Source organism: Rhinatrema bivittatum, chromosome 6, assembly GCF_901001135.1.
Source record: "Rhinatrema bivittatum chromosome 6, aRhiBiv1.1, whole genome shotgun sequence".
NCBI classification, from domain to species: domain Eukaryota; kingdom Metazoa; phylum Chordata; class Amphibia; order Gymnophiona; family Rhinatrematidae; genus Rhinatrema; species Rhinatrema bivittatum.
In genome coordinates, this window is record NC_042620.1 from 113,207,606 (window position 1) to 113,229,395 (window position 21,790).

Below are 21,790 nucleotides of genomic sequence, written 5' to 3' on the forward strand. Positions count from 1 at the left end.
TGAAATGGTTGTCATAGTAAAATATTTGTATATTCATTGATTACCTTTTTCTTACTAATATGCTATTTTAAATGAGATTTTAAACAGATACTTATGGTTAATGTGCAACTTTATAGTTACAAATATTTTTCAAAATAATTGGTTTTTGTTTTTTGTTTTTTTTAAATAGTTTAAAACAGAACCTCCATGATACCTGTTTGAGCTAATTCATTTCTTTATGTTTGAGCTTTCACGTCTGCAAATTAGGGTTGGCAATTTTACAGTGTGATTGACAGCAAGATTTTATTTGGTAGAAATCTTAATATTTGATATTTGCATGATTTTACCCTCAGTGGATCAGGAACACCATTTCCAGGACAAATACTTGTTTTATCGATTTCTGGATGATGAACGTGAAGATGCCCCAATGCCAACAGAAGAAGAGAAGAAGGAGAGTGATGAGGAACTGCAAGACACATTCCTTTTACTGTCTCAAATTGGGCCAGATGCTCATATGAGAATGATTCTCAGAAAGCTGTAAGTAACCCAGCAGACATTCCTGACAGCAAGTGAAGATGTGTGAGCATAGCTGTGCCTCCTGTCCTTGCATTCACAATGTTGTGAGTCCCCTTTAAACATGTGAATGGAGAAATAAAGGCCAATAAAGAATGATACAGATGAAACACTTTAATTGGACTTACGTAAGATATCTGTGACTTGCTTTTTTTTTTTAAGCATTCTACTGCCTTCATCAAATCCTATCAATACAAACAAAAAATGATAGGGTCCATTTTCACCCACTGTGCTACCAGTATTGCTGTCAAGGCAATGCTTGATACTACTAGGAGCCGCAGTCCCAGTGGCATATGCCATATGAGGGGTGCTGGCCAGGAAGGGCGGGATGGAATTGGCTTGGGGTTGGGTGGGTGGGAAGGGGGTCCCTTACATAAAATATTTCAAGCACTGGGAGGAGAGGGGGCAGCCTTCTATGGGCCTTTTGGTCCATCACTGGGAGCTGGAAGGGGGCCCTGACAACCAGCCCGAAAATTTTAAACCTCATTGGTGATATTCAAAGATAGATGGTTAGGTTTAAAGCTATTCGGCTAAAAGTAGTAGGATAACTTTATTTGGAGGTATTCATCAGGATGTTTATCCTGCTGAATCTCCCTGATAACTTATCTGACATCCATTTTACCCTGATCTGATCCAGATAAGTTATCCATTTTACCCTTTTTTTTTACTCTGATCTGATCCAGATAAGTTATCCATTTTACCCTTTTTTTTACCCTGATCTGATCCAGATAAGTTATCCATTTTACTCTTTTTTTGAAAATTGGCCTCACTGTGATTATTTCTGTCTATTGGACTGATATAATGTTACATTCTTGCATGCTGTGCAGGTAAATTCATTATGGAAATGCTGTGATAGTATGTTTTTTTACTGTGCTAAAACAGTATACTACTACTCATTCTGTTTAGGATGAAACAGTAATTCCAATCTGTATAATAATTAGTGTACACTGTCTTAAAATCTATTACTGTCCAACTGGATATTTTGATAGATACTGTGAAAGAGAGTGAAGTCCTCGCAGGTGGGTGACATCAGTGATGGAGCCTGGGCCTATGAAGTTTACTTCATAGCTTTTAGAAACTTTTGGCATGCTGCAATGTGAGTATGTTCATGCCATTCTGCATTCTAGGCACTGAGCGGGGACCCCCTTCAGTTCTTGCTTTTCCACAGATCCCATTGGTCATGTCTGTCCTTTCCCTGAAGATCATTTTTCTAAATTTCTTATGTTTTGTTACAAAGTCCTTTTGGTTTGTCATATTTCACCTCTTAGGTTCACTAGGTAGATTTCTCAGTCATTTTCAAATTTTTGTATTTTTTCCACGGTTGCTCAGCTTATGGGTATTGGTATATCAGGCAGCATTGATCATTTTTTGTTTAAAATTAAATTGTTTGATTTCACTGCACTTATTTTTCAATCAGTGTTCCAAAAAGAAGGCCAGAAGCTTCAACAACTGCCTTTGGTGCAGTCACACCATTTCTTTCATGGATCTCCATGATAGTTGTATGCTGTGCATGGGAGAGGACCACAGCATCTCAGAGTGTTCCACATATAGGAAGATGACTTCCAGAAGAAGTTATTCCTGGAAAGGATCATAGGGAAAAACAAGTCTGGCCCATCAGCATCGGAGGAATCACCATCGATAGACATAGGAGCTGCACTGGCTGCTGTCAATGCATTGATATCAAGAAAGCTTTGATCTCCCTTGACAACAAGCATCCACAGAGACCAGGGAAGTAGCCCATTGTCTAGCACCCCTCACCTGATGAAAGCAAACAATTTTGCTTCATCATTACTGCCATGGAGGAGTACTGATACCAAGTGTTATATGAAATCTTAGAAGCAATCATATCAGTCCGTATGCACTATACCAGAAGCAGGGAGATTCTGGCTACAGCCTTAACCCCCCCCCCCCCCCCCCCCCCCTCCCCAAGCATTCCCACAAAGAGGACAGCCTACCCTCACATTGGTTTCTTCCTCAAGAATTCCAGGAAGATGTGACCACCAATCCAACTTCCCATGTAGTCTTGGCATCAGCAGTTTTTGAGGAAGAGTTAGAAAGAAGGGTTCAAGCAGCTGTAGAGTTGTACATACCAGTACAATGATATCATCATTAGCTTTACATTGATATCATTGTTAGCACTGCAAACAAAGCTCCAATCCCTGCTGGAGACTTTTTCAGTATCTGGCAAAAGGAACTCACTGCTGGCTCCTGGACAGATATCAGCATTGGGAACTGCTGCACTATTATTAATTTTAAGTGCGTCGAGGGAAAAGCTTCCCCAAGGTACAGAAGTTCATTAGGGTCTGGATGCCAACAGACAAGGGCCTTGTCTTCTAGCTCAATGCACAGTCAGATCATAATGTCAACCTATGTTTATTGCTCGGAATCCAAAGATTATTGTGGTTATATCTATGGATCTGAGGACTACACCAATCAGGAGTCAACAGGTCTCCCCTCGAACCCTTTTCCACTGGAAAGTCTTCTCAAAGACCTCTCCATTGCCATTTTTATAGAGAGAATGCAAAGACCATGCCATTTAATTTTCAAAAGGAAGAAGAGTCCAGGGCAAAAATGCTTAATATATTATAGTTCATGTCTTCCATCTCCCTCTCCCAAGATGAACATAGCAGTGGCCATCCACAAAATCCATCAGGAGACACAGTTGATAATATTGAATACACCCCTTTCTGTGCTGCCTGTTAACAAGAAAGCAGATGCAATAAACCATTTCCAAAAAGCTCCTTGATTTGAGAAACAATAGCTGCCTCATCAGTCAATTGTAATTGACTCTGCTCTTAAAATGCCAAGAGATCTAGAACCCACTTTTTTATGCCCCTGGGGAAGGACTTTATTGGATGGAAAGTTTTATAAGATGACTTTGCTCGGTACCTGCATAGTTTTCTACCAGCTCTTCCTGGACCAATGAATATGAAACATTCTGAAAGATGTGAAGGGCATGTCATAGAATCTCTCTCAGGAGACTTGAGGTGTTCAAGGGTATGGGGCGTGGAAAACACATGGTCAGATTGACCTACAATGTTTTCAAACAATATCAAGATTTCTCTGCAGGCTCACATGGTTGCGGATCTCAGACCTTAGACAAGATGTGCAAGAAAAACTCCATAATGTGACCTAAAATGGAGAGAATCTCTTTGGAGACAAGGTCAGCAAAGCATGGGCTCTAATTAAGGACCATTGTGCAATGCTTCAGACTCCCTCCACTGCCATTCCAGACCTACCCCTCCCTCATCTAGGAAGTGATGGAATGGGATGCCAAGGAAATTAAATTCTATCCTCTGAACAGTTATTATCTTCCACCTCATTGTCCTTGTCAACAGCCAGGGACCTTGCTGTCATCCAAGACAGCAGAAGGCCCAAAAGCCAAAGCCATCATCCCAATCAAAATCCGGGACAGGGTTTTTACTGCAACCAGGAAGACATATCCAAAATTCCATTATCCATGCCAGAGAACTTGCTGGAAAAAGCTGAGGATTTACATAAAGTTTGGCCCAGAATAACCTCAGACACTTGGGTTATCAGCATAATAAAAAATGGATACAGATTATATCTATTGGAAAGTCCACCAAATTGCTATCCGAGAAGTTCTTGGTTTCCTTCTCACCTTAAAAATTACTGAAAAAAGAAGCTCTGCCCCCTCTTAGAGGCCAATACAGTCCAATCTGTTCCACCAGGAGAAAGAGGTTGGGGTTTTTATTAAAAACACTTCCTGATTTCAAAGAAAGCAGGGTAACTCTGACCTATTCTAGACCTAAGGCCCTTGAATAAATTACTGGTAAAGGAAAGTTCAAGATGGTTTCTCAGAGTACGTTAATTCCCTTCCTGGGAGCAAGGGACTGGCTCCTGAATTTTAAAGGATGTCTACACTCCCATAGACATTTTTACAGGTCACAGGAAGTATATCAGATTTATAGTAGGGAAGAACCACCTCCAATATTGTGTACCACTGTTCAGGCTAGCATCAGCACTATCTGTATTCACAAAATGTTTTGCCACAAATTTAGGGTGCACATATTTCTCCATCTGGATGATTGTTTGGTCAAGATCATGTTTGAAGGAAATGTCTTAGAGTCAATGAGCAAACCATCTGGGTACTAGAATTGCTAGAGTTCATCATAAATTATCCTAAATCTCATTTGAGCCCATCATCTCAATTGGAATTTATAGGAGCTCTGTTAGATAAGACTCAGCAAAAGCCTTTCTTTCGCAGGAAAGGATCATCACACTGATGTCCACAGTGGAAGAACATAAGAAATTGCCATGCTGGGTCAGACCAAGGGTCCATCAAGCCCAGCATCCTGTTTCCAACAGAGGCCAAACTAGGCCACAAGAACCTGGCAATTACCCAAACACCAAGAAGATCCCATTCGACTGATGCAATTAATAGCAGTGGCTATTCCCTAAGTAAACTTGATTAATAGCAGTTAATGGACTTCTCCTCCAAGAGCTTATCCAAATCTTTTTTGAACCCAGCTACACTAACTGCACTAACCACATCCTCTGGCAACAAATTCCAGAGCTTAATTGTGCGTTGAGTGAAAAAGAATTTTCTCCGATTAGTTTTAAATGTGCTACTTGCTAACTTCATGGAATACCCCCTAGTCCTTCTATTATCCGAAAGTGTAAATATCCGATTCACATCTACTCGTTCCAGACCTCTCATGATCTTAAAGACCTCTATCATATCCCCCCCTCAGCCTTCTCTTCTCCAAGCTGAACAGCCCTAACCTCTTCAGCCTTTCCTCATAGGGGAGCTGTTCCATCCCCTTTATCATTTTGCTTGTCCTTCTCTGAACCTTGTCCATCGCAACTATATCTTTTTTGAGATGCGGCAACCAGAATTGTACACAGTATTCAAGGTGCGGTCTCACCATAGAGCGATACAGAGGCATTATGACATTTTCCGTTTTATTAACCATTCCCTTCCTAATAATTCCTAACATTCTGTTTGCTTTTTTGACTGCTGCAGCACACTGAGCCAACACTTTTAAAGTATTATTCACTATGATGCCTAGATCTTTTTCCTGGGTGGTATTTCCTAATATGGAACCTAACATCGTGTAACTACAGCAATTTTTCCCTATATGCAGCACCTTGCACTTGTCCACATTAAATTTCATCTGCCATTTGGATGCCCAATCTTCCAGTCTTGCAAGATCCTCCTGTAATGTATCACAATCCGCTTGCGATTTAACTACTCTGAATAATTTTGTATCATCTGCAAATTTGATAACCTCACTTGTCGTTTTCCTTTCCAGATAATTTATATATATATATTGAAAAGCACCGGTCCAAGTACAGATCCTGAGGCACTCCACTATGTACCCTTTTCCACTGAGAAAATTGACCATTTAATCCTACTCTCTGTTTCTTGCCTTTTAACCAGTTTCTAATCCACGAAAGGACATCGCCTCCTATCCCATGACTTTTTAGTTTTCTTAGAAACCTCTCATGAGGGACTTTGTCAAATGCTTTCTGAAAATCCAAATACACTACATCTACCGGTTCACCTTTCTCTACATTTTTATTAACCCCTTCAAAAAAATGAAGCAGATTTGTTAGGCAAGACTTCCCTTGGGTAAATCCATGTTGACTGTGTTCCATTAAACCATGTCTTTCTATAAGCTCTACGATTTTGATCTTGAGAATAGTTTCCACTATTTTTCCCGGCACTGAAGTCAGGCTCACTGGCCTATAGTTACCCGGATCACCCCTAGAGCCCTTTTTAAATATTGGGGTTATATTGGCCACCCTCCAGTCTTTAGGTACAATAGTTGATTTTAATGATAGGTTACAAATTTTAACTAATAGATCAGAAATTTCATTTTTTAGTTCCTTCAGTACCCTAGGATGCATACCAACCGGTCCAGGTGATTTGCTATTCTTTAGTTTGTCAATCTGGCCTACTACATCTTCTCGGTTCACAGTGATTTGGTTTAGTTTGTCTGACTCATCACCCTTGAAAACCATCTCCGGAACTGGTATCTCCCCAACATCCTCATTAGAAAACACGGAAGCAAAGAATTTGTTTAGTCTTTCTGCAATGGCCTTATCTTCCCTAAGAGCCCCTTTAACCCCTCTGTCATCTAATGGTCCAACCGACTCCCTCACAGGTTTCTTGCTTCAGAGATATTTAAAAAAGCTTTTTTGGCTAAAATAGCCTTCACCTCACCTTTTAACCATGACGATAATCGTTTTGCCTTCCTTCCACCTTTCTTAATGCATGGAATACATCTGGACTGCGCCTCTAGAATTGTATTTTTAAACAATTTCCATGCTTGTTGAACACTTTTAACCATGCAGCTGCACCTTTCAGTTTGCAGCTGCACCTTTCAGTTTTTCTCTATTTTCCTCATTTTATCAAAGTTTCCCTTTTGAAAGTTTAATGTTAGAGCTGTAGATTTACTTATTGGCCCTCTTCACTATTGCCAAGTGGCCCCACTACCATTACCTCTCTCATGAAATCCTGCGTTCCACTAAGAATTAAATCTAAAATAACTCCCTCTCTTGTTGGTTTCTGAACCAATTGCTCCATGAAATAGTCATTTATTACATCCAGGAACTTTAAATGTCTCTAGCAAGTCCTGATGTTACATTTACCCAGTCAATATTGGGGTAATTGAAATCTCCCATTATTATTGCACTGCCAGTTTGGTTCGCTTCCCTTATTTCTCTTAGCATTTCATCATCTGTCTGACCATTTTGTCCAGGTGGACTGTAGTATATGCCTATCACTATACTCTTACCCAACACACATGGGATTTCTATCTATATAGATTCTACTGAGCATTTAGTCTCTTGTATGATTTTTATCCTGGACTCTTTATCCTCCCGACATAAAGTGCCACACCCCCACCAAGTTGATCCTCTCTATCATTGTGATATAATTTGTACCCTGATATAGCACTGTCCCATTGGTTATCCTCCTTCTACCAAGTCTCTGTGGTGCCAGTTATGTCAATCTAATCATTTACTGCTACTCTAACTCTCCCATCTTACTTCTTAGACTTCTGGCATTGGCATACAGACATTTCAAAGTGTGTTTTTTGTTTGTATCAATAACCTGCTTTTCAGTTGTTAGGGATAATTTGGAAATCATTAACTTCAGTGATTTTTTACATATAGGCACATGGGCTACGTTTTCTTTTATTGGAACCTCTCTGTTGGGATGCCCTAACTCTCCTGTTTCATTAGTATCCTTCAAGGATACATTGCTCCGAACCATGTACTGCTGAGTGACTGTCAGCTTTCCCTCTTGTTCTAGTTTAAAAGCTGCTCTATCTCCTTTTTGAAAGTTAGTGCCAGCAGCTTGGTTCCACTCTGGTTAAGGTGGAGTCCATCCTTTCGGAAAAGTCTCCCCCTTCCCCAAAGGTTTCCCCAGTTCCTTACAAAACTGAATCCCTCTTCCCTGCACCATCGTCTCATCCACACATTGAAACTCTGGAGCTCTGCCTGCCTCTGGGGATCTGCACATGGAACAGGAAGCATTTCAGAGAATGCCACCCTGGAGGTTCTGGATTTCAGCTTTCTACCTAAAATCCTAAATTTGGCTTCCATAACCTCTCTCCCACATTTTCCTATGTCGTTGGTGCCCACACATACCACAACAGCCGGTTCCTCCCCAGCACTGTCTATAATCCTATCTAGGTGACGCATGAGGTCTGCCACTTTCGCACCAGGCAGGCAAGTTACCAGGCGGTCCTCACGTGTCAGTATAGAACATACAGTATTGAGGTTCTTGGGCTCATGGCATAAAAAATACACATTATTCCTTTGACATATCTCCATATGAGAGAAGCCCAATCGACTCTATGATCATAGTGGACTCAAGCCACTCCAGATCTTGAAGACAGCATCCAAATCATCCAGCTGCTCAAGGACTCTCTGTTCTAGTGGCTGATTCAATCAAACCTGATCAGAAAAATATTTTTCCAAATTCTTCCAGCTTAAATTGCCCTAACTACAGATGTGTCCAACCTGGGCTGGGGAGCTCATATAAAGGGGTTGCACACCTAGGGCCTTTGGTCTGCTCAGGAAAGTTCCATCACATAAATTTTGTAGCGTTAAGTGCAATACTATATGCTCTAAAGTTGACTAATGTCTTATGGTCTTATGTTTCATAGATAAGTTGAACAACAAAATTGCCCTTATTCAGACAGACAATCAAATAGCAAAGTTCTATATGAACAGGCTCAGGCTTCCTGTGCCAGGAAGCTGTTCAGATGTGAACCTAGGATATTTTTCAAGAAATTATCATAAGATCTATGTATGTACCCAGCAGGCAAGAAGAAAGTTCTGGCAGATTGAGTCAGATCTTGGAAGACAAGAGAGTAGCAAATCGGATATTTTGCAAGTTGATAATACCTGTGGTGGATCTGTTTATATCTGTCTAAACAGAAAGGTCCTGAACTTCTGCTTCAGAAACGGGACTTGAAGTAACTTTGCAACATAACTTTATAAAATGTGTTCTACTTTCAATCAGTTGTCCTGTGCATTTTATAAAAGGACTTTTAGAATAACATGAATCCTTTGTAATGATTCTTTCCTTCAATAGTGAACATAATTGCTTATCAACTTTGTCCCCTGATTTTAGTCTCAAATGTTTTTCCATATTTCCTTTTTACTTGTATTTTATTGCTTTTTTTTTTGTTTGCCTTCTATCTATAGGCCTGGCCAGAGAACAGTAGATGATCTAGAAATTATATATGAAGAACTTCTTCACATAAAGGCCTTATCCCATCTTTCTACCACAGTAAGTTTATGACTTTGTCAATTCTTGGTTCATCACTTGGTTAAAACACTGAGTAATAATAATATTCTTATTATATGATTTACCACTAGAAAGTACTCAGAGCTTGTTAAGTAGAAAATTAACAATAAATTGAATAAAAAATAAAACAAAACTTTAAAATCTACAACAGTTGATCAAACACAAAAAGTACCCAGTCAATCCCAAATACAGAAACCTCAGATCCCAGTAATCGATGAAATCAGTACTTTACTACTTCCAAAAGCAGATATCATCTAGTCTAAGTCAGAAGCAAAAAGCCTTTCTCTGAGCTAAGTGCTTGGGAAAATAGCCATCAATAAAAACATTGAAAGACCTGGGGATCCCTTTGTAATCATAATGGCTTAGGTAATGTGTTCCAAATAAGTGGAATTGCAAACAAGAATGCAGGTTTTCAGATTGAGATCAGCCAGCCTCTTTAACTGTAGGAATAGCTAGACAAGCCTTGTGAACAAACATAAGTGCCTGTCCAGAGACATATCTACTAAGGACAGTCCATAAATATCTTGATCCCTGACCCTGAACTGAAGCACAGTGAAAGCAAGCAAGAGAACTTTGAATAACACTCTGTGATAGGCTGTTTAAGCACAGGCAAGATACAATCACAATATTGACATCCAGTTAGTTTCACTGCCTGTTTTGAATAAGCTGGAGTTTAAAGATGATTTTCTTTGATAGTCCCAGATAAAAACTATTAATTGTCTAATCTGCAGCCATATTTAGGATATAAAAAGACTCCTGGGTTTTTCACATTATCTTTCACAACCAAAGAAACACCATCAGAGACTGAAAAAGGAGGAAGTATTTGCAAGAAAGAGTTCCCTACAAACAATATTTTGGTCATAAGAATGTAAGAAGCTGCCATTCTGGGTCAGACCAAGGGTCCATCAAGCCCAATATCCTGTGTCCAACAGTGGCCAACCAAGTCACAAGTACCTGGCAAGTACCCAACATTAAACATTAGATCCCAAGCTACTAAGTCTTATTGATTAATAGCAGTTTATGGACTTCTGCTCTAGGAACTTATTCAAACCTTTTTTAAACCCAATTACATTAACTGCCATAACCACATTCTCTGGCAATGAATTCCAGAGCTTAATTATGCGGTGAGTGAAAAAGAATTTTCTCTGATTTGTTTTTAAATGATCTACTTGCTAACTTCATGAAGTGCCCCCTAGTCTTATTTGGGTTCAATATTAATTTGCATCTGCCATCCAATACCTAATAGCCTATAACAATCACAGATTTTATTTATATTTACTCTTGTATCATGGCCTAATGCCATATAGAATTGCATATCATCTACAAAGGTGTGGACGTTCAATCCACAATGCTTAATCACTTCCATTAGGGATTTAATATAAATATTAAAACGTAATAATGATAGTATGGATCTATAGGGCATGCCCCAAGAAACCATGTGTGAAGTAGATACATATTGGCCTAAAACCACATGTTAAGTGTGACACTCCAAAAAGAGTGAAACCAGTCTAACATTATTTTTCCTGTACCCTGTGCTGCCAGCCAATCCAAAAGGATCTAATGATTGATCTTGTCAAATGTTGACAAGTCTAAGGGCACAGCATATTAAAAGGTGTCCTGGTCAAGAAAGTGAAGCAGACAGATCATTTGATAATGAAATCAAAAGTGTTTCAGTATTATGGCTTTCTTTAAAGCCAATCTACCTTTTATTTAAGAAATAATTTGTATTCAAATTTCTTTAATTGAACAAAATTTTCCTGTTCAATACATCTGGTCAAAATTGGCATTTAGCGTGGAAATTGGTCAAGTCATTAGGATATAGAGAGCTCTCTTTCATTAAAGGGCACAGTATTTGCAAAACAAAAGAACCAATATGTTTCAAAAAATCTGACTAGTATTCCACATCACGATCCCAGTTTAAAATTTTTCATTGAGTACTTACCCCCATCAATGAGGAATTCTGGTACTAATGTGAACATAAAATTTCTCTAAGTAGTGGTTATGGAAGAAAATGTTGTCATTATCCAAAACAATCCCATAAAGCAAAAAAGAAGGATTGTACTGATTATGGATGTACGTGGCATAGAAAATTGGATCCCATAACGACTAACTCGGTGAAGGGCATGAAAAAGTAACGGGAGACACTGCAACAAATTCATCAGCTAGTAAAAGTGATCACCATAGGTTTTCAACGATGGAACTGCTCCTCCTCCTCACCCTGATTCTCCTCCCCTGAACCCCTCCATGCTCATTCCTTGCATGCTGGTGGCATTCTTCCTCCCTGTCTCTCCTGTCCTGACGATGAAGTTTGTCATCAAATATCTCTCCCCACCCCCCCCACCCCCAAAAAAAAAAAGCTTTCCCACTTGCTAATGGTGATGCTTCTCCAGTGACCTTCCTTTTTGGCCTTCTCCACGCCCCTCCATTTCCAGTGACTCTTCTTTTCCTTCTCACCCCATCCTGTGATGCTTTCCTTCATCTTTGGCTCCCCCGGTAGCATTTATTCTCACTCTTCTACCAGTCATTCACGCCCACACATCCACTCTCAGTACCCTTAAATCTGCCAAGCACATAGTGAACAGGAGTAGACGTGTTGACATCAGTAGGAGGAAAGGTAGAGGAGGAGGAATGAAACATCAACGGGGGGTTGAGCAAGGAAGGGGGAAGGATAATCAGTGTTTAGTGGGGAAGGGGAAAAGGAGATGAATCATGTCAAGGCAAGGAGATGAAACTGTGACTGCTGGAGGGGGGACAGGAGAAGAAATGTCATCAGAGGAGTTATGAGGTAGAGGGGAGTTAGGTGCTTGAGGCATCAGCAATGCAGAGGAGGGTTAAGGAGATGGCAGCATCATGAGAAGGAATCTGGAGCTGGGTGGTATTAAGTGGGAAGTGTGAGGCTGCAAGGCATCCGTGTGGGTGCATAACTCGGAGGCATCAGTAGGGGGATAGGTGAGAAGGTTTGCAAAGCTGGAAGGCTTTGGCACTGTGAGGCTTCAGGGAACAGGAGGGAAGAGATGTAGGGCTGAGAGACATCAGAAGGGCAATGGCTAGGAAGCATCACTGAAGTTGTGGAGCAGGGAGGTGTCAGGGGCCGGGAGGGATGTGAGGCTGAGATGCATCAGCAGTGGGGCTGAGAGGCAGAATGACAGGTTAGCAACAGTAGGCAAGAAGGTTTAGTTGCAGCTCACATAGCACACTAGTGACAGATGGACAAACAAAAACAGCTTTAGTATAAGGGCTCAAGGCTATATCTTCAGAAAATGTAAGGATGTATTTAGTAAGGTATCTATTCTGTTAAACACAAAAATGTAGAAATTATTGTGTACATGAACAAACCTTCACAGAGCAAGCTGAATATCTTCTAAGTCGAGCTGAGTATCTTTTCTTGTAGCAGGCGAACCTCTCCCTGCCCTAGCTAGGGTCATATCTCTCAAGACATCTGGTCATTCCTATGGTAATGAATGTAGCAAAACAGTAGCCACAGCGAATAGGAGTCTAACAGGGGAAACACTTCACAAGAGAGCAGAAATTTGGCCTGGCTTGGTGGTTTGCAGTCTCCTTGAAAAGTATGATATACAATACCATAAAGTAAAGGGTCTGTCCAATTTGACTCCTTGCTGATAACATGGATGAATATTACTTGCTGCATGTGTTATTTCAGCAAGTGACCACTTCTTTTGGTTTACTTGTCTGAGCATTACTATTATTATAACTGATAGTCTTTGTTTGAAAGAAAGAAGATTTATTTGTATATGTTCCCAAATAAAAAGATGATTTCTCAGGTTCAACAAGAATCTTCATGAGGGCCATATTCCTAGATAATTGGTTTGAATAGGGCCTTAAGTATCATTTATTCTTTCACTATTTATATATGTATTTATAGTAATTTATTCTCCATCCAATTACCAATACAACTGTTCTGGATAGATACAAGATAGACTAACCAGAACATAAAACCCAACAAAAACATAAAACCAGTTTATGGCATCCCCAAAGGCCTTCTGAAACAAAAAAGTTTTCACTTGCTTGCGGAAGAGTTTATAGTCCTCAGTCTGTTGGATCTCAGCAGGGAGACCATTCAATAAAGAAGGGCCAATCCAGGAAATTGCCTAATTCCTGGTCTCCTACAACCTTACAGATCTGGCTCCTGGTGCAACCAATAAGAATGGCCCAGCTAACCTCAAAGAACAGGATGGATTGTACCATGAAACTAACTCATTCAGAGAAGCCAGCCCATCACCCTGTATAGCCTGAAAAATCAAAGAAAGAACCTTAAATTCTATCCTCTGTTTTGCCAGGAGCCAATGGAGTGCCTTCGGATCTAGTGAAATGTGATCTCTCAAGGGGCTACCAGTTAAGAGATGTGCCACAGCATTAAGAACCAGCTGTAGAGCTCACAGATAACAACCCAGTAGCTCAATATGAAGCTCAAAAACATAAAAGCCTGGATTACTAGTCTAAAATCCCCTTTAACTAAAATAGACTTGAGACGGTGCAACTTGCGAAGTTTAGAATAACCCAGCCCTTATCACCCTCTGCAACTGGCGCAAAAGATTAAAAGCTGAGTTCATTTATACTCCCAGATTCCGAATGGAAGAGGCAACCAGTAGCTCCAAACTTTCCAAAGACATTTTTTTGCAGAAATTCTCTGATCTGCCCCGATAAATACAGAGAATCTCTGTTTTGGAGACATTCAGAAAAAGACCATTCTGTGTCAACCAAGATTTTACTTTCCTTTTTTTTTTGTCAAAATCATTTTTATTAATGAGCACAAGCAGGTACAACCAAAACTGTATCTAGGGGGAAGGAGAGGTGCAATACAAACCAAGGGTCTTGCAACTTCACAATATAGTATTATTCCCCTTAATTGTCTGGACCAACTTCAACAACACTCTGTTTGTGGTCCACCAGACCATAAGGATGATCAAACCAAACTCATGCAATGCCACACAACCCATTCATACCATATACAACCACAAACATTCTCCCACACTGTTCACAAACCCCCACCCCTAGGAGACAACTCTTCTATTGCAAGCTTCAACAGGTAATCATGGAATGGCAATTATTAGATGTCATTGAATACCTATTCCCCACATTACTACACATTGACTACAGACCAAATGTCAGTTTGTTTATCAGTCCAAATGACATCAGAGACCAAGTCAGATCCAGGATGGGTGATATCCAGTGGCAAGTAGAGTGGATTGAATTTCCATCAGAAGTAGAGTATAGCAAGTTGACCAGCAGTTCTTGTAAATCGGGTCCTGTTCTCTCATGCTGTTCAATGTGGCTAGCCATTCCATTTGCAGTGAAGATGCAAGCCGACTATACCAGGCCCGCAGATTAGGGAGCATGTCCGGCATTATCCAATCAGCCAGGATCGTGCGACATGCCAATAGCACTGCAGTGTGGCCGAACTTATCCAGAGATAACTTGTAGGTGGGTAGAACACCCCGTAAACCAGATAGAAGTAATTTGCCCGTCCGGCCAATAGTGGAGCCCTTGCATTGAGCAACTACTTCAAGGACTTTATTCCAAAACGGTAGTAGTACAGGGCAAGTGAACAGCCGGTATGCCAAGGTGCCTGTCTCCCAGTGGCATTTAATACACTTAGGTGAGGATAATTTCCCCATACGGCAGCGACGGACATCATTGCAGATAATGTGGTGTAAGATCTTAAATAGTAGTTCTTGGAGGGATAAGTCCGGTAAACATTTAGACATAAGTTTAAAACAGGAAAGCAAGTAAGTATTGGGGATATCTATCGCCCACGCCTCAGTCCAGTATCAGGCCAGAGAGTCTAAATGAGGTACAGAGCGATATGTTCTGCCTATCTCACACCAACCTTTGATGGTATTATGTTTTAAGGCCCCATCAAAAAAGTGTTGAGTAAAAGTGGATTCCCAACGGTAGGACTCCTCGGTCCATCGGAAGGATTGGAGATAATGGCGTGTCTGCAAGTACACATAAAAATGCTTAGATGGTACTCCATAGTCTCTGGCCAAAGATACAAAGTCTCTCACTACCGGCGAGTTTATCTTCCATAAAATGGAAGATAAACGGAAGCCCTTTTTGTAGCCAGGCATCAAAGAGAAAATAACTGTCACGACCCAGGGGAAAATCCGGATTACCCAGCAAGGGCATGAAGAGGGATGTGAGTCTATCCACTCCCCCTCGTGCCCTTATCCAACACCAAGCCTGTCGACAGGGCTGTACCAGGCTGCGAGGGATATCCAAGGCTCGGTATGCCTTGTTACTGGCCTGCATAATATACAGGGGGGGACCATGGGGCGACCATGCTAATCACCAGACCACCCTCACAATATGCATATTGGTCAAGGAGCCATTCCCCCATATAACGAAGTTGGCAGGCTACGTTATATAGCCTTACATCTGGCAGTCCTAAGCCCCCCTCCCCTCACTGGTGCATCATCACTTGATAACGCAATATCGCTTTTTTCCCTGCCCAGAGAAATTTTTGAAATGAGGACTGCAACCACTGTATGTCTTTACCAGTGAGCCAGCAGGGCAGCATGTGTAGCTTATAAAGTAGCTTGGGCATGAGCACCATCTTAAGGAGAGCACTTCTGCCGAAGAGGGAGAGAGGTATGGAGCGCCTCGCTTTAAGCTGGGCATCCAACACCGCCAGTGTAATTTTTATATTCAGATCATAAAGGTCTAGGGGATTACGTGGGATCCAGACCCCCAAGTATTTTATTTTATTCGGCGCCCACGTAAAAGGGAGCCCTCCCGGCCAATTTTGTTGTACTCCAGGGTCTAGCGCTAGAGCCTCCGACTTAGAAAAGTTGATAGTCAAGCCAGCTATGGATTGAAATAGGTTAAAATAGCGGATAACGACAGGAACGCTAGTCCGGGGTTGCCCCACAAACAGCAGGATGTCATCAGCGAACATCGCTAACTTCATCTGATGACGGCCGATACGGAGACCTTGGAACCCATCCTCCAATCGCAGTTTAATAGCCAGAGGCTCCAGCGCCCGTACAAATAAGAGGAGGGACAGAGGGCATCCCTGACGTACCCCACATAGAATAGGGAAGGGCTCCAACAGGGCACTATTAATAAGTAACCGGGTACTAGGGTTATCATATAGTGCTTACAACCAAGATAAAAATGAGCCCATTATACCATATGGGGCGGATTTTAAAACAATATGTGTGCCGGTAGTTTTGTTCGCGCCATCGGCGCGAACAAAAGTACACCAGATTTTATAAGATACGCGCGTATCTTATAAAATCTGGGGTCGGCGCGCGCAAGGGGGTGCACATTTGTGCAACCTGCGCGCACCGAGCCCAGCGCGGCCTGCCTGTTCCCTCCGAGGCCGCTCCGATTTCGGAGCGGCCTCGGAGGGAACTTTTCTTCGCCCTCCCCCCACCTTCCCCTCCCTTCCCCTACCTAACCCACCCCCCCGGCCCTATCTAAACCCCCCCTTACCTTTGTCGGCAAAGTTACGCCTGCTGAAAGCAAGCGTAACTTTGCGATCGTCGCCGGCAGCCCCGCTCCGTCCTCCGGTCCCGGGGGCGTGGTCCGGAGGCCTCGACCATGCCCCCGGGCTGGCACCACGCCCCCGAGCCCGCCCCCGAAACGCCCCTAGATATGCCCCTCCCTCCCCGTTTCGAAAGCCCTGGGACTTACGCGCGTCCCAGGGCTTTACGCGCGTCGGCGGCCTATGCAAAATAGGCGTGCCGGCGCGCGCAGGGGTTTTAAAATCCGCCCCTAAGTTTGTAGGGCCCAAAACAGGTAATCCCACGAGAGGGGAGTCAAAAGCCTTCTCTGCATCCAGGCTCAGGATCAGGGCCTCAGTCTTCGGATGGAAATTTAAAAGACCAATCAATCGCCTCACATTTTTTACTCCCTGTCGCCCTTTAATAAAGCCGGTTTGATCTGCATGAATCACTGAGGGCAATATAAGATTGATTTTACTTTCCTAAATATGGTATCAATTGAAGCAACATTGGCTGCAGCTCAATTCAGCACTAGGAATACTAACTGGATATCATCAGCGTAGTTTTTAAAAAAGACCCCCAATGTCTGTAAGAGCTTACAAAAGGAGAGGAAGTAGAGATTGAATAAAACGGGAGAGAGAGGACCCCTGGGGAACCCCAGAGGTCACTAACTCCCAAGGAGAACATCAAGAGCCCACTTGAACTTGCTGCATCCACCCCTTCAAAAAGGAAGTAAAGCAGCAGGTCACAACCCCCCCTCCCCCTCCTCAGTTCCTACCTCGTCTAATCTTTGCAATAATATGGAGTGAGAAATGGAATCAAAGGCGAAGGATACATCCAGTAATACCAAAATTACTGCCCGCCTCTAATCTAATTTGCTGAAAATGTAATCAGCTACTGAAACCAATAGGGTTTCTGTCCCCTGGTCCCTACGAAATCCACACTGATTCGCATGAAGAATATCAAGAATTGAACTAGCTGGGACAATACCACTTTTTCCAGTACTTTGCCTAGAGAGGGAGAAAAGAAATTGGGCAGTAACTAGTGGGGTCCTTAGTTGACAAGTTACAATCTTTTAAAATTGGGGGAACATTGCCCTTCTTAAACTGCACTGGATTTACCCTCTCCTCCAGTGAATGGTTGATCATTGCTGTAATGACCTTTAATACAAGTTCACCCATGCTTTGTAAAACCCACAGGGGCAGATTTTAAAAAAGTACGCTGGATTTTAAAAGATACGCGCGTAGCCACGCATATCTTTTAAAATCCAGGGTCGGCGCGCGCAAGGATGCGCAAAATCAGCAGCCTGCACGCGCCGAGCCGTGCAGCCTGCCTCATTTCGGAGCGGCCTCGGAGGGAACTTTTTTTTTGTCCCCCCACCTTTCCCTCCCTTTCCCTATCTAATCCACCCCCCCAGCCCTACCTAAATCCCCCCCTACCTTGTTTGATGAAGTTATGCCTGCCGCTGGCAGGCGTAACTTGCGAGCACCAGCTGGCCAGGCCCCGACACAGGCCACTGTGTCGGGGCACTCGGCCACGCCCCCGGACCGCAGACATGCCCTCCGGACCGCCCATTTTAGCAAACCCCGGGACTTACGCGCATCCCGGGGCTTTGCGCGCACCAGTGGCCTATGCAAAATAGGCGCGCTGGCGCGCGAGTGCCCTGCGCGCGTAAATCCGGCAGGATTTACATGCGCAGGGCTTTTAAAATCTGCCCCTGTGGGAGCAGACATCCAGGCGGAACAGGAGGCCCGCATAGTAGCTACTACCTCATTCACCTCCATGGATGCTACGCCCTCAAAGCAATCCCACCCCATCTCCCTTACAGGATAGGAGGTAATACTCTCACCCTGTGATAATTCCTATAAGGCCACCTGTATCCTGGCCAGCTTTTTCTTATAAAACTGGGCAAAGCTGTCACAATCCATCTCTTCAAAATATCCCACACTTTTGGTGGACTCTGTCAAATGAGACACCAAGTTAAACAAAGCCTGAGGGTGATTCAGGGAAGTCTGTAAACAGTGAGTATAATACTATTTTCGGCTAACCTCAAATATCCTCTTATACTGCAATCTGGCTGCATTATATGCTTCCTTGGCCACCTGACTCGTGATTTTTTGCCATCTCTGTTCAGCCTCCCTCATGAGTCTTTTCAATCAACTACAGTAATCATGGAGTTTTCCCAGTCTACCCAGTTTCTTTCACTTTTATTGTTTACATTCTGTACTTTTTACTTACAGGGGGCTTGTTTTTGTATATATTTTTTCTAAACAGATGCTTATTCCTGAACTGGAAGAGAATGTAAACCACTATTTGAAATTCTCGTTTAAACCTGAACTGGAACAGACCCACAACATAATATTTAGGTTATCTCTTCAGAATAAGGGTGTGATTAAAAAACAAAACAAAACTGTGGTACATTTACTGACTCCAGAGCTAGCACAAATCAGAATGAGCACACAAAACCAATACTTGCCGGATTTACAGTTTGGGTTTAACAATACAAATAAGCATTTTTTTTTCTTGCATGTGAGCTTCATAGTCCTTAAATTTTTCTCATGTGAACAAGGACTAAACTGGTTGATTCATATGTGCCAAACTGGATACTGAACTTTTATTGGCCTGAACTGGCACCAAGCTAGAACAATTTCAGTCACAGCTGAACCTGAACTGGAACCATCCAAAAAATGGAATGGCTTGACTCCCTAGTTATTAGTGCAGCAAAATAAGTAAATAATGAAAGAGCGTGGCGGAATGACTAGGGCAGAACCGATATCTTTGACTTCATTAGTGGGAGCTTGCAGAAATAGGTATCAAACCCCCAGGTCTTCTATATCAGTTCATCTACATCTATACATCTGACTCCCTGTAGTCGAAAACGGATGATCATATCTTCTTAAATACGAGCAACTCTGTTTTTGTGTTTCTTACTGGATTCTGATTTGATAAGTTGTTCCATTACATAAATGTGCCAAGATTTAGTGTACTGTTGAGAAAGCTATAGGGGAGTTTTCCACCTAGAAGTAAATGTTAATTTTGTTGTCAACAGGAGACAATGAGGCCTATTTAGTAAAGTTCAGTATGTATTTTAAGGCCATTTTTTGTATGTGCTAAAATAGTGTGCTGTGCAGTCAGGCCTGTATGTACTTGTTAAGATGGTTCCCCAATACATTAATGTTTAAGTGCTAAAATTAGCACTTACCTGCATGTAAATGAGGGCGTGTCATGTGTAGCAGAGATGTTACCCAGTCTGTGGGAAGTAGTGTGAGGTGCAGCTCTCCACCCATTATTTATTATGGGCCCAGGAAATAGAAAAATGTAACCCCTGCCTTGGACCAGGGGTTATATTTTTATGTGATTGCTACAGACTAAATTCTTTGTGCTACCCAGGCCTTTCACTTTGGGCTGGTTAGCAATGGGGATTTTCTTTCTCTCTGAACACCAGCGAAGATAAAATATCCCCCTGCATAGTCAGTAACTACCTCCAGCAGAGGCAGTAGTAATCCTCCCTTGATAGACAACATACCCCCTGCCAATGGCAAAACCTACCTTCAGATTCCAGAGGGTCTGGGTCTTCATGGGCAGGAGGGGGCAATGGGGTTCTCTTGCTTACACTGCTGGTTAACTCCAGGATTTACTTGGCTAAACCTCCGCTGTTAAAAATGACTCCCTGCCTGAGAGCACAGACCCTGACACAATACCCAAATACACAGAAACATGCATGCATTAAGTAACGCAAACGAAACAAGCGCATGCATAAAACAAAGAAGTTTGCCAAAGAACAAAAGACCAGATCGCTCTCTCACGTATTCCTGTGGGGGCGAGAAAACAGATGCTCGTATCGAGCTCCCATTTTCCTAACGCGTGCACGGCCACAGCTTCCCTGTGTGCCCGATGCTTTTTAACACGGCAGCTCATCAAAATATAGCATCCCGTGCCCAGGAGAGGTGGATGTGTGCGCATTGAAAAAACGGGCACCCAGTTTGAATGCACGTTTTTATGCATGTGATATCGCATCGGCCTGTCGCAAGTTTCCAAAAGAAAAACCCTGACATCAGCTGAGGTCAATTGAATGGATGAGACATTTGGGTCCAGATAAAGCATGCCTGGCAGATAAGTATTTATTGATTGTGTAACCCCTGATGCAGGGACTTGCCGAAACATTAGCTGATGTCGGGTTTTGCTTTTGGAAACTTGTGACAGTTTGGTTTGGGATTTTCCTTTTGGAAACATGCGATAGAGTTTTTGGTTTGTGCAATGACAAATACCTGATTGGCGTTTTAGTTGGTAAAACAGTGTTTTATCTGTGGAAACGGCTTGTTATAACGTTGCCCATCCAACCCCTGGGTAAACTTATGTGCGTATATCAATCAAGTGCACAAGTTTACCTGGACTGAGTGGAGGTGTTTCTGGGGATAGGTTTTTTTTTTAATTTTTTTTAATTTTATGTTTATTGAATTTTCATAATTATACAAACAAGAAAAAACTTGTCATACAGCAATTACTGAGCATATTATTATAATGTGTAATTCAATTCTCACAAGAAATAAATGTACTTAATCTCTTAAACATTATAAATCATGCACAGCTTATAACTTAAGAAAAATTAAGAGAAGATGATCTGAGCGATTCTACATTAATCATATATATTTCTCAGAAAAACATGCATAAATCCCTTAACCTACTTATTAGCCGGCGTTGCTATATTCTCAAGAAGATTCTCAAGCTACATATGGTCTGAAAACAGATAAACCTTCCCCTCAAATTTTACTACGCAACTACATGGATATTTTAACAAAAAGGAACCACCTTTTTCCAATACTTCTTTTTGTAAGAGTTAAAAATTTCCTCCTATGTAGCTGGGTCCCCCTGACTAGGTCAGGATATACCCAGATTTTTTGCCCATAGAATGTACATAATCTATTACGGAAAAAATATCTCAATACATTTTCTTTATCAGTGATGAAAGCAAATTTTGCCAGCA

The 21,790-nt window shown here is 42.0% G+C and overlaps 1 protein-coding gene across 1 annotated transcript in view; it reads left to right on the forward strand.

The window, feature by feature from the left end:
* The window catches only part of RAPGEF4 (Rap guanine nucleotide exchange factor 4), a 464,996-nt gene that overhangs the window by 293,950 nt on the left and 149,256 nt on the right, over positions 1-21,790 (forward strand). The window contains exons 11-12 of the mRNA XM_029605798.1: positions 333-516; positions 9,238-9,322. Of these exons, the coding sequence (XP_029461658.1) occupies positions 333-516; positions 9,238-9,322 (269 nt within the window). The remainder of the gene's footprint in view (positions 1-332; positions 517-9,237; positions 9,323-21,790) is intronic.